Here is a 12682-nt window from a genome sequence, read left to right on the forward strand (position 1 = left end):
GCAAGAATGTGAAATACAAGTGCGTGCTCGTGTGTGGTTTGCGTGACATTCCCCTCATCTCCTGTGACTTCCTGGGTGGTTTGCTGAAAAGCTGTGCCCAAGGCCAATTAAAAAGCCACCAGCCCAGGGAGAGTTCCATTGCGGAAGGGTCAGCAGCAATTCCAGCCTTGAAGTTAGATGCTCAGATTTGTGTTCAGGTCTCTTGATAAATTTTAATTTAATTTAATAGTAGTCTTTTGATGCACCTATTTAGTATGTCAGTCCAACACCTCAGGACTGCAATTGTTCAAGGTGGCTTAAAGGCTCCCAGTTGCTTGTGTTGGTGGCCTGGCACTATATTCTCTTCTGGCACTGCCAGGTGGGTAGGCAGTGGCCCAGATTGAGACAGGCAGCAGTGATCACACCGAGTTTGCACTGATCAAGTTGCTTCTCTCTTGTTTCAGAGCAGTATTATTGTTTGCTGTTTGGCCTGTAGTAGCACCCAGAGGCTAGAGATGCTGGTGGAGTTTCATAGCACCAGGAGGAAGACAAGGACAAGGAGAAGGAGGAGGAAATGCCTTCCCCAGGGAACCTACAGCCCCAGCTCCCTTGCTCAGTTCCAGGGAAAATAATGTTTATGGTTGGTGAAAATACCCTTCTTCTCCAATATCTGCCTTAGGTGGAGGTGCCCAACAGCAACCTCTGCCACACAAATTTCAGACACCAAATAGAAAACTCAAATTTGCCAAAATAAGGGAGATGGTCTTAAGCCAGCCTATTTTTAGAAGATCCTCTGTGGAGAAAACAAAGTCTAATTTAAAACAGCCTTTACTGTTGCAGTAACTCACCATTTCACATGTGACCCTGGAAGTTTCTTAAATCTTGTTAACAGCCTGTGTCCCACTTAGCTTCAAAGTCAAGCCTTGTCCTCCAAATCCTGCTATTTTTAAGGCACAAAGTGAACATCACTATTATTAGGGTATTCTGCTCTTTAACAGTTATGTTTTGAGAAAACTACTTACAATGATTTAAGGTCTCTTCTTGGTAACTGTGGGTTCAGTGTTTTTGTGCGTGCTAATCTCCACTTAATCTTTTTTACCTCTGCAAATAACATGGAGGAAAAGATGTCTTTGCAGAACAGCTTGGAAATTTGTGCTTTTTTCATTACTGGCTGTTGAAAAGTCTGTTTTTCCACCAATTGACTTGCATACTCTTTTAGAGATATAAAGGTTCTCAGGGGAGATCACCACAGATAGCAGCATGGACTTCCTCCTTAGGAGGCATGTTTTATCTATAAAATTCTCCCAAATACTTAGAGTTGATCCCTTTGTGGCAAGTGAAGTGGAGGGGGTTTGGTCCTTCCCTGTGAGAGCCTCTGCAGTTTGCAAGGTGTATGTCATGTTCACAAAGGCTCAGGACAGGAGGCACACCTTGGGCATGACTCTGCTTCCCTTCCTTAGTGAGCCACTCCCATGGCTTCAGCAGAGCAGCCAACAGAACAGCAAACACAGTTGGCCACAGGACAGAAATCCAACTGACAAGTCCTTGCAGACAACAGATCCTTAATACATTTTGGTCTTCTGCAAGCTGTCACCATTCAGAAGTCATTGGCAGCTGTGTGCCAAAGGATGCTCAAGGCTGCAGTATTCAAGCATCCATTCCACAAGGGACCAGGATGGCAGGGAAGGGAAGCAGCAGCCCCTCTGTGGGGGATGCTCTGGGCTCCAAAGTTAATTCTGTCCTTGGTTTTGGAGGCTGGCAAGGAATTGTGGGATCGGTGAGAGGGTTTGCAGTCTTGAGAGGCTTGTTAAAATGTGTAGCTCTGAACCTTTTCCCACAGTGTGCTGTCATAGGACTGGCTTGGGAAAACAGCTGAGAAACAAGTGGGACCAGAGCATCAAGAGCTAGACAGGTACAGTCCATGGGCTTCCAGCTGTGACTGAAAATGAGCAATGTAGACCTTGGTGCACAGCTTGGGTGCACCTCAGCTCTCCACATCTCTGCCTCAGCAGGAGCAGCAACAGAAGATGGCTGTGGGCAGGGGCAGCACCTTAGGAGCAGCCAGGCGTGCAGCATGGGGAAGCAGTGCTTAATGGGATCACCACTGCTCAGCTGCCAAGCTCCCTTGCCAGATGGCACTGTCTCTACACTGCAGCACTGGAGCGGAGGTGGTGATGAGCATGTGACTGATCAGCAATAAGCTTTTCTTACTTTCCATGCATCTCTCTTGTCTGGGTGTGAGCAGACCGTGAGACCTAACAAACCTCAAACCCACTGACAGCAAGTTTGCAGAACCTCTAATTTCCGCTGTTTACCAGGCAGGTCCCCCGAGCCTCAGTCAAAACCTTGCTGGTGCAAGAGCTCCCTGTCTTGCCACCCTTACTCAGCACACTGCCAGCAGCACCCCCCACCCCCAGACATTTGCATTCAATTACCCTGAATTTAATCACAGAAAGCAAATTTTGCCTGGCCACAACTTTGAAAGGGGCAAAAACAAATGCCTCAGGTCACAAACTGTTATATCTGATCCTCCCTCCAGATTTACCATGGGGTTTTTTTCCCCATCCCTGTTATGTGGTGTTGGTGTCAGAGCCTCCTCCTGGCCAGATGAATCTTATAAGAAACTTGGTTATTAATCAGATTTTGTGGGGATTTAAAGAAAGTTGCAAGCACAAGCAGGCGAGCAGGAAGTTCTCACTCTCCTTGTGAAATGACTACCACTGTTTCTCTGTAAAACCACACTTGCACATTTCCTCTGCTGTAACTTCTCATGCCATTCAAGTTCCCCAGGGGAAGCAAGAAGAAAAAACTCATCAGAGAAACAGATCAGGAATGAGAGAGATGATAGCTGACAATACTAATGGCACAGTTTAGGCATTTTGGGGCATAAAATTACATCCACATGCCTCTCTGAGTTGCTATCACTACTAGCCAGCCACAAATCTGAAATTATTTAAATAGTAAACTTAGATACTAAGGGTTCTTAAAAATCAAGGAAACTAGTTAATAAGGAAAGCATTCAGCCTAGGGATAGCATGCATTACAACTGAGTGCTAACGCCGGCAGGGCAGGAGATGAAATTTATACCTGAACTGCATTCACATTTTTGTAGAATCATAGAATATGCTGAGTTAAAAGGGACCCACAATGATCATGGAGTCCAATTCCTGTCCCTTCACAGAACACCCCAAAAATCACACCAGGTGCCCAAGAGCATTGTCCATACTCTTCTTGAACTCAGACAGGCTGTGACCACTTCCGTGGGCAGTCTGAGTTTCCCTCAGTTTAGAGCATGCAAGTGTCAGCATGAGGACATGTCAGGAGAGTGGTGAGCAGCAGGAGGCTGCCCATGTCATCCTGACCTGGCCACCACGGGAAGAAGTTCTGACTCTTCTCTCTCCACCCTTGCTGAACTGTGATTGTCAGCTGAACAATACCTGACTAACACATACCTGAGGGATGCTAGAGGTGGTTTCCACAACAGGGCTCAAACAGTCTTGCCCAGGTCACATTTCTGGTTACATTTTGGTTTGGGCCTTGGTTTATTAATCAGCTCTCATGGAGCGTAGCACTTCAGCCACAGTGTCGTGTGACAAGTATTGGGGTGTGAAGCCTTTGGGATTAGAAGTCCCATACAGCTCCTCCAGTTATTCATATTCCTGTGTGCCCGTTGAAAAAGAAAAGCTTTTTCCTATTTTTTTTAATTGCTGTCAGGACCATTCCTCCCTCCCATTCCAGCTCCAAGAGAATCGAGAGCAGAAGCCAATACTCAGACGCTTGTTCAAGTCCTATCCTGCCACAGCCTGAAGCAAAGTGCTACGCCCCCAGTGACAGCTCAGCTTGACTCCTACTAACCTGCTGTGGGCAGGAGCATTAGCTCAGTTCTTCAGTCCCCCTCTTGCACAAACTATGGAAGTGTTTCTTATTCTGCTGGGTCATGCATTCAAATGTCAAAATTGTGACTCATTAAAAGGGCAAGTTTGCGCGGGGGGGGGGGGGGGGGGGGGGTTACAGGAAAGAAGAAAAAGCTTGGAAGAGACTTCCTGTTTATCCACAGCTTGGGAAGAACATTGACACAACAGAATACACACACCCTGGCTCCATTATCTTTGCTGGCACAGTGCTGGCTTGGCTCTGTCCCTTGCCACTCAAGGCCAAATGCATCCCTGCCGCGAGCGTGTTTACTTGAGAGGAGTTTACTCGAGAGAGAAATGCGGTGCCCGGAGCCTGAATGCTCGCAGTGTGCGAGCAAACACGCGGGCACCGGGAGCCCCCGCCGCAGTGCCACGACACTGGCCCCCGGCCACGCCAGGGAGGTCATTTTCTTCTCGGCAATTAGCGAAGTGGTGGCATCACTAAAAGGAGTTGAATAAACACATTCAGCCCAGCTGGGTTCCCGGTTTGCTCTGTTCTCACCACTCTTCCTTCTGGGTGCATGGTGGGGCCCCAGCAAGCTCGGGGCCTGTGCACTGCGCTTTCATTCAGGCCTGGTTGGAAAGGGCTTTCAGGAAAGAGGAGGAGGGGGGAAGTAACCCTTTGGCTTTCTTCTTTTACAACGACTGTCTTCTCTTTTTCTTTTCAGGGAGGAAAAATGCCAGCTTCTCTGAGAAAACTGCAGCAAATGGCTGTTTTCATGGGACTGTTCAGCGGCGGGGGATGCATCGTGATGTACAATCTTATGCAAAGCAAGTCTTGGTGTTGTTAGCAACCTTATTTCTCCTCTGCCCCTTTCACTGGCTTTTGTGTAGTGGGGAAAACAGCAGCATGCAAGTTGTGAGAAGCAGATGAAATTAAGGGAAGAGCTTCTGGGTTCTGCCTCTGTGGGCTCCACTATTTTCATCCTAAGGGCTTTTGCTCTCCCAAGAGCTGCTGTGTGCATTTCCAGAGGCGCATATTGCATAGGGAGCAGGCTGTTGTGGTCAGAAGAAAGTCTGGTTTTTGGGGGTTTCCTGAGGGTGATGGTGAATTGAAAGCTTCACCTGCAGTAATGCAGGTTTCATTTCTTAACTGAGATTTTGTAACTGGGCAGTAAAAGAGGACCATCTGTAGAAGGTGTTAAAGTCTAGCAGTTTTATCTGTAAATCTCTGTGTGGTGCTGGCTCTTAAACACAACACACCTGTGAAGTGCTAAGAAATCATGAGTTTCTCCTCAATGAAGTACAGATAAGAGTAGTCAGCACTGAAAAGACCAGGACAAAGAGAAAAGCTAGACAGGTGATGTTGCTGTTTATATCTAGTTGTTTAGTTGCTATGTGTCTTTGGCCAAGAATCCACATTTTTTAGTCCAAATTATACATGTTTATTTTTATAAAAACTGCTTTTAGATAGTTAGCATCAGAGCAGAAGTAAGCTTTGCCTCTCTCTCAGGGGGTGCCACAGGCCTCTTGGCCCTGTGCCTCTCCCTTGTTGGTGCTATCAAATGGTATTGCTTTTCACCTACCCTGATACCAGAGGATGCTGCCAGAAAAAAAGGGTAGCCAAGCCTGTTTCTCAAGCCCTCAGATAAGCTCTGAAACCTCCCCTTCATTTTACACATATTAATAACAAATCAGACAGGGCTGGAAAGCAGGCTTTAATTTTAGGCAGCTCATGCCCACAAGCTCTGGAGTACATGACAGAAATATGATCCTTATGCTTTAAAATATTGAATCTGGCTTTAACAAGGACATTAGCATTTTTTAATTTTCAGCTTCAGCACTGTTAGTCACCCCCTGTGCTACACAGCAAGCCTGAGGGCTGGTTCCCCACGTGCCTTGGCTGTACAATCAAGGGGCACATGGCAGTGGCTACTTCTGGCCCTCTTGTAATTTCAGTGGCCACTGAGCAGCTGCCTGATAACTCAGCCAGGCTGCTGAAAGGACATTTTCTGCAGCCAGGTGTGTCCTTCTCTATCCTCTAAACAGACACAGGAGCCACACTTAGAGCCTTCCTCCCTTGGCTCATGCCTGGGGCTATCCCAGTGCCTTCTTCCCAGTGCACAGAACTGGCCCATACATGGACTACTGAGGAGCAAGTGGCCTCCATAGGGGTGGGAGCAGTGAGAAAGGATTCTTTCCCTTCCCTTCCTTCAGGCTGAAGGAAAGTTTGCATGCACGTGGTCTCTGTGCAAGCTTGTACAAATACTCAGGTAATCCTATTTCTACTTACTCTCATCACCTCCACACCCTTCTCATGGAAGCAGTCTGCTCAGCCAACTCCAGCATGCTTTCAGCTCCCCTACCAAAAGATGTGGGGACAAATGGATTAGTTGGGCATTTGTCTAATGCATGAGGTGCTAACAAGGAACAGCTGAGTAGGAGCACCAGGAAATTAGAATCCATTTCTCCTCCAACCTGCAGGGTGAACACCACATACTTTTCACATGGTCTGAGTGGCTGTTTGCCATGATTTATAGGTACTAAAGGGCAGGCATGCTGCAACCCCTTTGGCTGGAGCTCCTTAGCATGTGCTGGGGGACACAGGAGGACCAACGCAGGTGACAGCCTAGCAAAGCTGTTTCTATGCCAACTGGATGCTGCCTACTCACAGGGGATGCCTCTAATTAGGGAGAGGGGGAAGCACCTTTCTGCCTCATGCTCCAAGATTAATACTGAGAGGCAAGAGACCAAGAAACAAACCTTACACCTTGTTTTAAACCCTTTGAAAGGTGAAGACAGAGTTGCCAGAGTAGGATTTAACAACTACAAGCTCTTAGCTTAACTCTGCCCTTCTTGATGTCTAAAGAGTGAAGTTAAGCTGATCTAGAAACCCCAGCAAGACAACCTTAGAACTGTTAATAAGCACATCTCTGTCTCCATAAAGAGGGTTGGGAAGTCTCCAGCTCCTCATCTGTGGCCTGTCCATTTGCAACCATGGTACAGCATTTCACAGCCATACAGAGCAACAACTGTCCTCCATGTGCAGTGCTGTTGTGGCTGCTTCACCAGTAAGTTAAGTGGTACTTCTGAGTGCCTCCCTTCTAAGGCATCTGTCAGCAGAGTTGTTGGCTACACTTGGAAAGCTGTACCAAGACCACAGCTAGAGTTCCACAGCAGCAGCTGTTCCCCTCTCAATGTCTGCAAGATATTGTCCATTCTTAAAGTATTTTGTGTACCTCAAATAGAAAAAAAAATAAAAATAGAATTTTTATCAGAACATTTCAGATATTCATCCTTGCCCCTTTTTTCCCCTTCCTTTTAGATAACCTACAATTGCATGAAAAGTGGGGAGACAGAGCCATAAACTGAGCTGTAGATCAGAATGGAACAGCCTGTGTTCAGAGCTCTCTTCACTTAAATGAGCTGAATAACATTTTCTTCTCTGATGTAAGGATGTGTTTCCTCCTTTAGCTAAATTTCTCCTAATTAATAGTTTTGGAGTGTATTTCAGGGAGGGTGTGGTAGTCTGAAGAAAATGTCTTTTTCTTTTTTTTAAGCTTGTTTTGATTTTAAGTGAATAGTCTCCTCACTACCATGTTTCTCTCACCTAGAAAGTTTTGCCAGGACCCAGTATTACCAGCAAGCTTTGGAGCAACTGAAGAGCAATCCTGATGCCCTGGCAGCCCTGGGTGCCCCCCCTCTTAAGATTCACAACATCCACCTGACAGATGGGAGCAATCGCGTGGACACGGAAAGAGCGCGGGTAACTCCGGGCAGGCGGTGTCACAGGGTGGCTTCCCGAGATGTCAGGTGACAAGAGATCAGCCAGGGGATTTTCAGCAGCTCATGAGTCACCTGGGGGCACTGGAAGGCAGCAGGATGGAATACCAGTTGATCTGGAAGAGGAATGGATTTCCAGAGCATAAATCTACTAGCACAGAAACAGCAAGAGCAGCATCTCCATGTTGTGCTGAATGGGCCCATCACACAATGCCGAGGAACCTCTCAAGACAATCAGTTCCCCCCCTCACACTGTAAGCCACAAAATCATTTTCAAAGATGTATCATATCCAGCTTTAAAATAGCACCTGCCTTCCTTTACCCCCCAGATATGTCCCATGCTAGTTTTAGGGCTTTATTGAGAGCAGTTTTACAGCCCCTTACCAGCTATGCTGTGGCGCAGCATAAATGGTGTGGTTTTTAAGAGCACCTGTAAGCTTGTGTCATTGAGAACAGCTGCCCAACCTGAGACTGAGCATGAGGGTTACTCAGTAACTGGAGAATGCTGTGCTGGCTGCTGAAGTATTGCACAAGGCTGCCTTGTATCAGCTGAGGGCTGGGCCAGGCAATCCTTGCAAACACAAAAGTCTATTTCCACTTGGCATTGATGCCTCAAGAGTACTTTCCATTGGTGTTTTTAGCCCTTAATCCACAACTGGCGGCCCTTCCCTTGTTTTGCTAACACCGAGTGCCCCCAGCAACCTCTCCAGGTCCTTCACTAGGGTAACTCATCACATTGGAATAATTTTGTTTTTACTGGTGAGTAGTTACGAATGCCAGGGACCAAGCAAGGGCATTAGGGAATGGATCAGATGGCACAATGAAGGAATGTAGCTATCAGGGTAAGATTAAAAAAACCCCAACCTTTAACCAGCTCACATAAAATTGCTCTTCCATTTCACTTCAGCCAGGCTGCATTTACATGATACCCTGGACCAAAACATTTCCCATGTTTCATAGATTCCACCAGGGAACATATCTAAGCGAAAAAAGTTGTGCAAAACCCCACACAATCTCATATACTGACTGAAAAGAAGATAACCTTTCCCACGGGTGTTTTCCTATGTCACTGTTTAAGAATGCTGGTCGCTTGGGTGACTCAGTATGAAGTCAAACCCTGCCTTCCACTGACCTCACCCAAGACACAAATCACCAACTTTCTTCTCTGCTTTTTCATGCTCCTAAGTATTCATGTTCTCATGAAATAAACTGGTTAATTCATCATTATACCACAGGTCAATTTACTGACTTCACAACATTCCCAGCTCCTGGGTTGGCAAACACCTGGCATTTTCTTTGTGATTGCATCACCACCAGCAAATGCTACACCTCAATCATTTCTTTAATTCAGACATTAGACCCAGTGCAATTGGCCATGGTTGCTGCTGCAGGTCCAGCTTTGTTTGTTAAACAGATAAATGATAAAATTTGTGACACTGAAAAAAAAAGAATCACTGACCATCTCATTGCCTCAGTGTGTGTTCAGGGACTGACATGAAGAGGATCTCAACCTACAGGCTTGTAATGGTAATGGGAAGCTCTGACAGTTCAGGTCACCTCTGGATGACCATGCATTCTGGTAAGGAAAGGTGTTTGCTGATAAATATTTCAGGGAGCCAGTGGTTTTCCCTGGGGGTTGCAGCTGTAACACGGTGCATTCTTTCCGCAGAGAGAGATTAATGCATGGCAGAGCAGACACACTTATGTAGCCACACATGTGTTAGCTGTTAGAAAAGATCAGTCCAATTCTGAAATACAGTAAAAAAAAAAAAAATTACAGTGTTAAAAGTTAAAAAGGTGTGAGCTCTTTGACTGGAAGGAGTAAATGTCTGTTTCATAATAAGCTTTGCTGAATCTCTAATGTGCTTTTACATTTGCAGATAAAGTTACCAGTCTCTGGAACAAAATCAGCGGGCTACCTCTACATTAACGCAGAGATGGACCACTCCCATCAGTGGTGTGTACCTGAGGGGTGGCAGGAGAAATGGGAAAGAAGTGCTAGGAGAAAACAGTAGAGCAGGATGTTTGCTTTAGTCATCTGTAGTGCTGAGGTCATGCACACAGATTGAGCAGAAACTCCTGTCTGAAGGTCTTATCAAAGGTTATTATTTTCATTAGGACAAAAATGTAAGTTAGTTGAGAAATACTGTGAATCTATCTCTCTGAATGTGAATAGAAGAGGAACATGAGCCATTCCTTTGTGTTAAGTGTGTTCTGCAAACTGTAACTCAGTACATATCCAAATACTGTGAGCCAAGGTAAAGCATGGTCCCCTCCCACCCCACCTCCCCACAGAGGTGCAGAGGCTGTTGAACAGCAGTCCTAACTCTGGTCTGCTATTAGAGATTGCAGTAAGGGAATCACACACTATATTGCAGCTATGCAAGGTGAGCTAAAAACAGCATTTGTTTTTCTGAGCTATCCCAGAAGTGCGGTCCTTATGGTTAAAAAAAAAAGTGCTGGAACAGATGCATTATAGCAGAAGGATACTCTGATACTACATCATATAGAAGTGACTTTACATTTTCATAGTACTGAAGCCTGAAAACCTCCTTTGTCAACAGTAAACTGATTTCTGGAACTGAGCAAAGAATTACTACATGAGCTCATAAGTTTTACTAGATGCAAATCTCTTGTTAGGTACTTCTGTTAGCTCTGTTTAGAAACTGAAAGCTACAAAACCTTTACTCAGCTGCCACCAGCCATATGGTGATGTTTTCTATTCATAATTAGATGAGCATGACTTACTGGATTTCTCTTCTGAGTAAGTATGGGAAGGAAGAGAAAGGCACTAAAGGCACTAGGCTGGGACTTGAGAAACTCAGTACTGGACCTGGCCTCCTCCCTAATAAACAGGGATAACCCCAAGGGTCCCCAGCCCCATTTCTTGCACACCTCACTTCCCTGGTGCCTGACCTCTGATCGCCTCACTTCTCTTTAGCCCCTCCTCATAGACAATCCCCTGTTATTCCTTGTTCACAGTTACTGTGAAGATAATTGAAGAATTGAAAAATGTTAAACTACAGCAGTACATACACATCTCTTGGAGTTTTGTTTTAAAATGAGCTCTTTTTACATTTCTGCAAATCTAAGGAAAAAAAAAGGCATCTGCCTGTAAAAGTATTTGTGGCAGATAAATCTGTCAGACTCCACCAAATCCACCCACGTGCAGGGTCCTGTGCACAGCTTCACATGGGGCTGAGACAGGACTTGGTGCCCTAGCATCCCACTGAGGAACTAACAGCAGAATTGCTAGGAGTAAGGAGCAGGTAAGCAGGCTATCCTGGTGGGATGCTGCAGTTCATGAGTGCTTTTCCAGGGCAGCTCTCACACTGATACACAAAGAGCTAAATGGCAGCAGGAGTTGAGTGCTCTGTGCAAGAGTAGCTGAGGCACAAAAGCCACTGAAATGCATCTGACTCTGTGTGCAGACTGTCCATAGTGTTTTATTTATTTCATAAAAGATAAGACAACTGAAAAAGAAAATTTGGAGTCTGTGAGCTCGTTTGGTCCAGGAGGAAGTAGCATTCACCCAGAGGCAGGCAGTACAGGGATGGGGAGGGTGCCCAGAGGCAAGGGCAGCCAAGGCACTGCAAAATTCCTCTTGCCTGCCCTGAAGTGACCAAGAGAAGGGCTGAGCCCCCAGGCCACACTGTGGGGAACAAGCAGGTCACCCCCAAGCCTGGTTGCTCAGCCTGGGTTGGGGGTGGGAGCAGAGGGCTGCTGAGCAGAGCCCTGCTGCAAATCCATTGCACAGAGGTGCAGCGGCCTAATTACCTAATTGTATGTACTCAACACTGACTCCAGCAATAGCAGAGCTGGGCCAGTGCCAGGAGCTTTTGAAAAAATCCTATTTTAGTACCCCAAAATAATAGTCCTTTCCAGCTGGAAAAGCAGCATGAGCAGTTTCTCAGAAGTGGGTTTGGAGCAGAGCTTAGAGGAAGGAACAGGCTCCCCCTCAGTCTCCAACAAATGCAATTTTCCTTCTTAGAGTAACCACTGTCGTACCCTGTCAGGTTTTCAGCAGTCACATTGAGCGATCACACAGTGTTCAAACTCTTCCAAGCCAGAATAATTCCTTAGCAACACTGTCTGGCTCCAAGGCTGGAGAGGAGTGGAGCAAGGAATGCACCCGCAGGATGGAGAGGAAAAAAGGCACCGGGTCAGGGAAGGAATGTCCTAGGAAGAGCTGGCAGGTTTTTATTTGAATTGCAGCGAATAGGAACGTGCATACCAGACCTTTAAATCTGGACTATGCCACGATATTAGGGAGAACAGCTTTCAGAAGCTGGCACTCACAAACCATGTTTTAAAACACTTGAATTTTTAAAAGTACTGAATGTGTGGAATTATTTGTTTCTCTGAGTCAGCTGTTTCTACACTGACTTGACCATGTTAAAAGTGATTGCTACAAGTTAAAAATCTTCTTTGGTTTGTGTCAGCTGGTGCCTTCAGGATGTCACCTTGAAACTGCGGGATGGTCAGAATATTCCTGTTTACCACTCTCCAGTGGAAAGCATTGGTGTGCAAGAAGGCTAAAAATCAGGGACAGCTGCATCTCCGCCTCCCATTGAGCCAAAGGAGCCATTAATCGATTGCATCCTGCTGTGTCTGTGAATGTACACAGTTGTCACAAGTGACAGTTTCACTTAAGTGGTGCTCTCAAGACAATTTTCTCTCCAAGATTTACCTCATTATTGTTGTAATTGTAATTTCTTTCTTTTGCTGGTTTATTCACGTGTTTAACAGAAGCCTAAAATAAATATCTTGCATAAGAGTTGCTGTTGCAGAGAAGTCATGTGTTATGCCCTGTGTGTGCTGGTATTATGAATTTGAAATAAATAAACAAACTGCCAGGAAACTGAGCTTTGTTTTACAGTGGCAGACCAAAGTCAGGACAAGTCAGCTTCTCAAAACTTTGAGAAGACTTGCTGCCTCAGTTTCCCCCCATTTCTCAAAAAGGTCTTGCCTAAATCAGGAAGGATGAAGCAGCAAACTTGAAGCTCAGCAGCAGAACCCTCAACTCCACTTATGAGGTAGATTTGGACATTCACAGTTATCATTAC

At 45.8% G+C, this 12682-nt stretch overlaps 1 protein-coding gene across 1 annotated transcript in view; it reads left to right on the top strand.

Annotated features, from left to right (window-relative positions):
* Positions 1-12393, top strand: part of COA1 (cytochrome c oxidase assembly factor 1) — a 52354-nt gene extending 39961 nt beyond the window's left edge. Inside the window, exons 3-6 of the mRNA XM_054638732.2 lie at positions 4562-4664; positions 7448-7599; positions 9497-9573; positions 12059-12393. Of these exons, the coding sequence (XP_054494707.1) occupies positions 4571-4664; positions 7448-7599; positions 9497-9573; positions 12059-12155 (420 nt within the window). The 5' untranslated portion in view covers positions 4562-4570 and the 3' untranslated portion in view covers positions 12156-12393. The remainder of the gene's footprint in view (positions 1-4561; positions 4665-7447; positions 7600-9496; positions 9574-12058) is intronic.
* The last annotated feature ends 289 nt before the right edge of the window (positions 12394-12682 follow it).

This window comes from Agelaius phoeniceus, chromosome 1, assembly GCF_051311805.1.
Source record: "Agelaius phoeniceus isolate bAgePho1 chromosome 1, bAgePho1.hap1, whole genome shotgun sequence".
NCBI classification, from domain to species: domain Eukaryota; kingdom Metazoa; phylum Chordata; class Aves; order Passeriformes; family Icteridae; genus Agelaius; species Agelaius phoeniceus.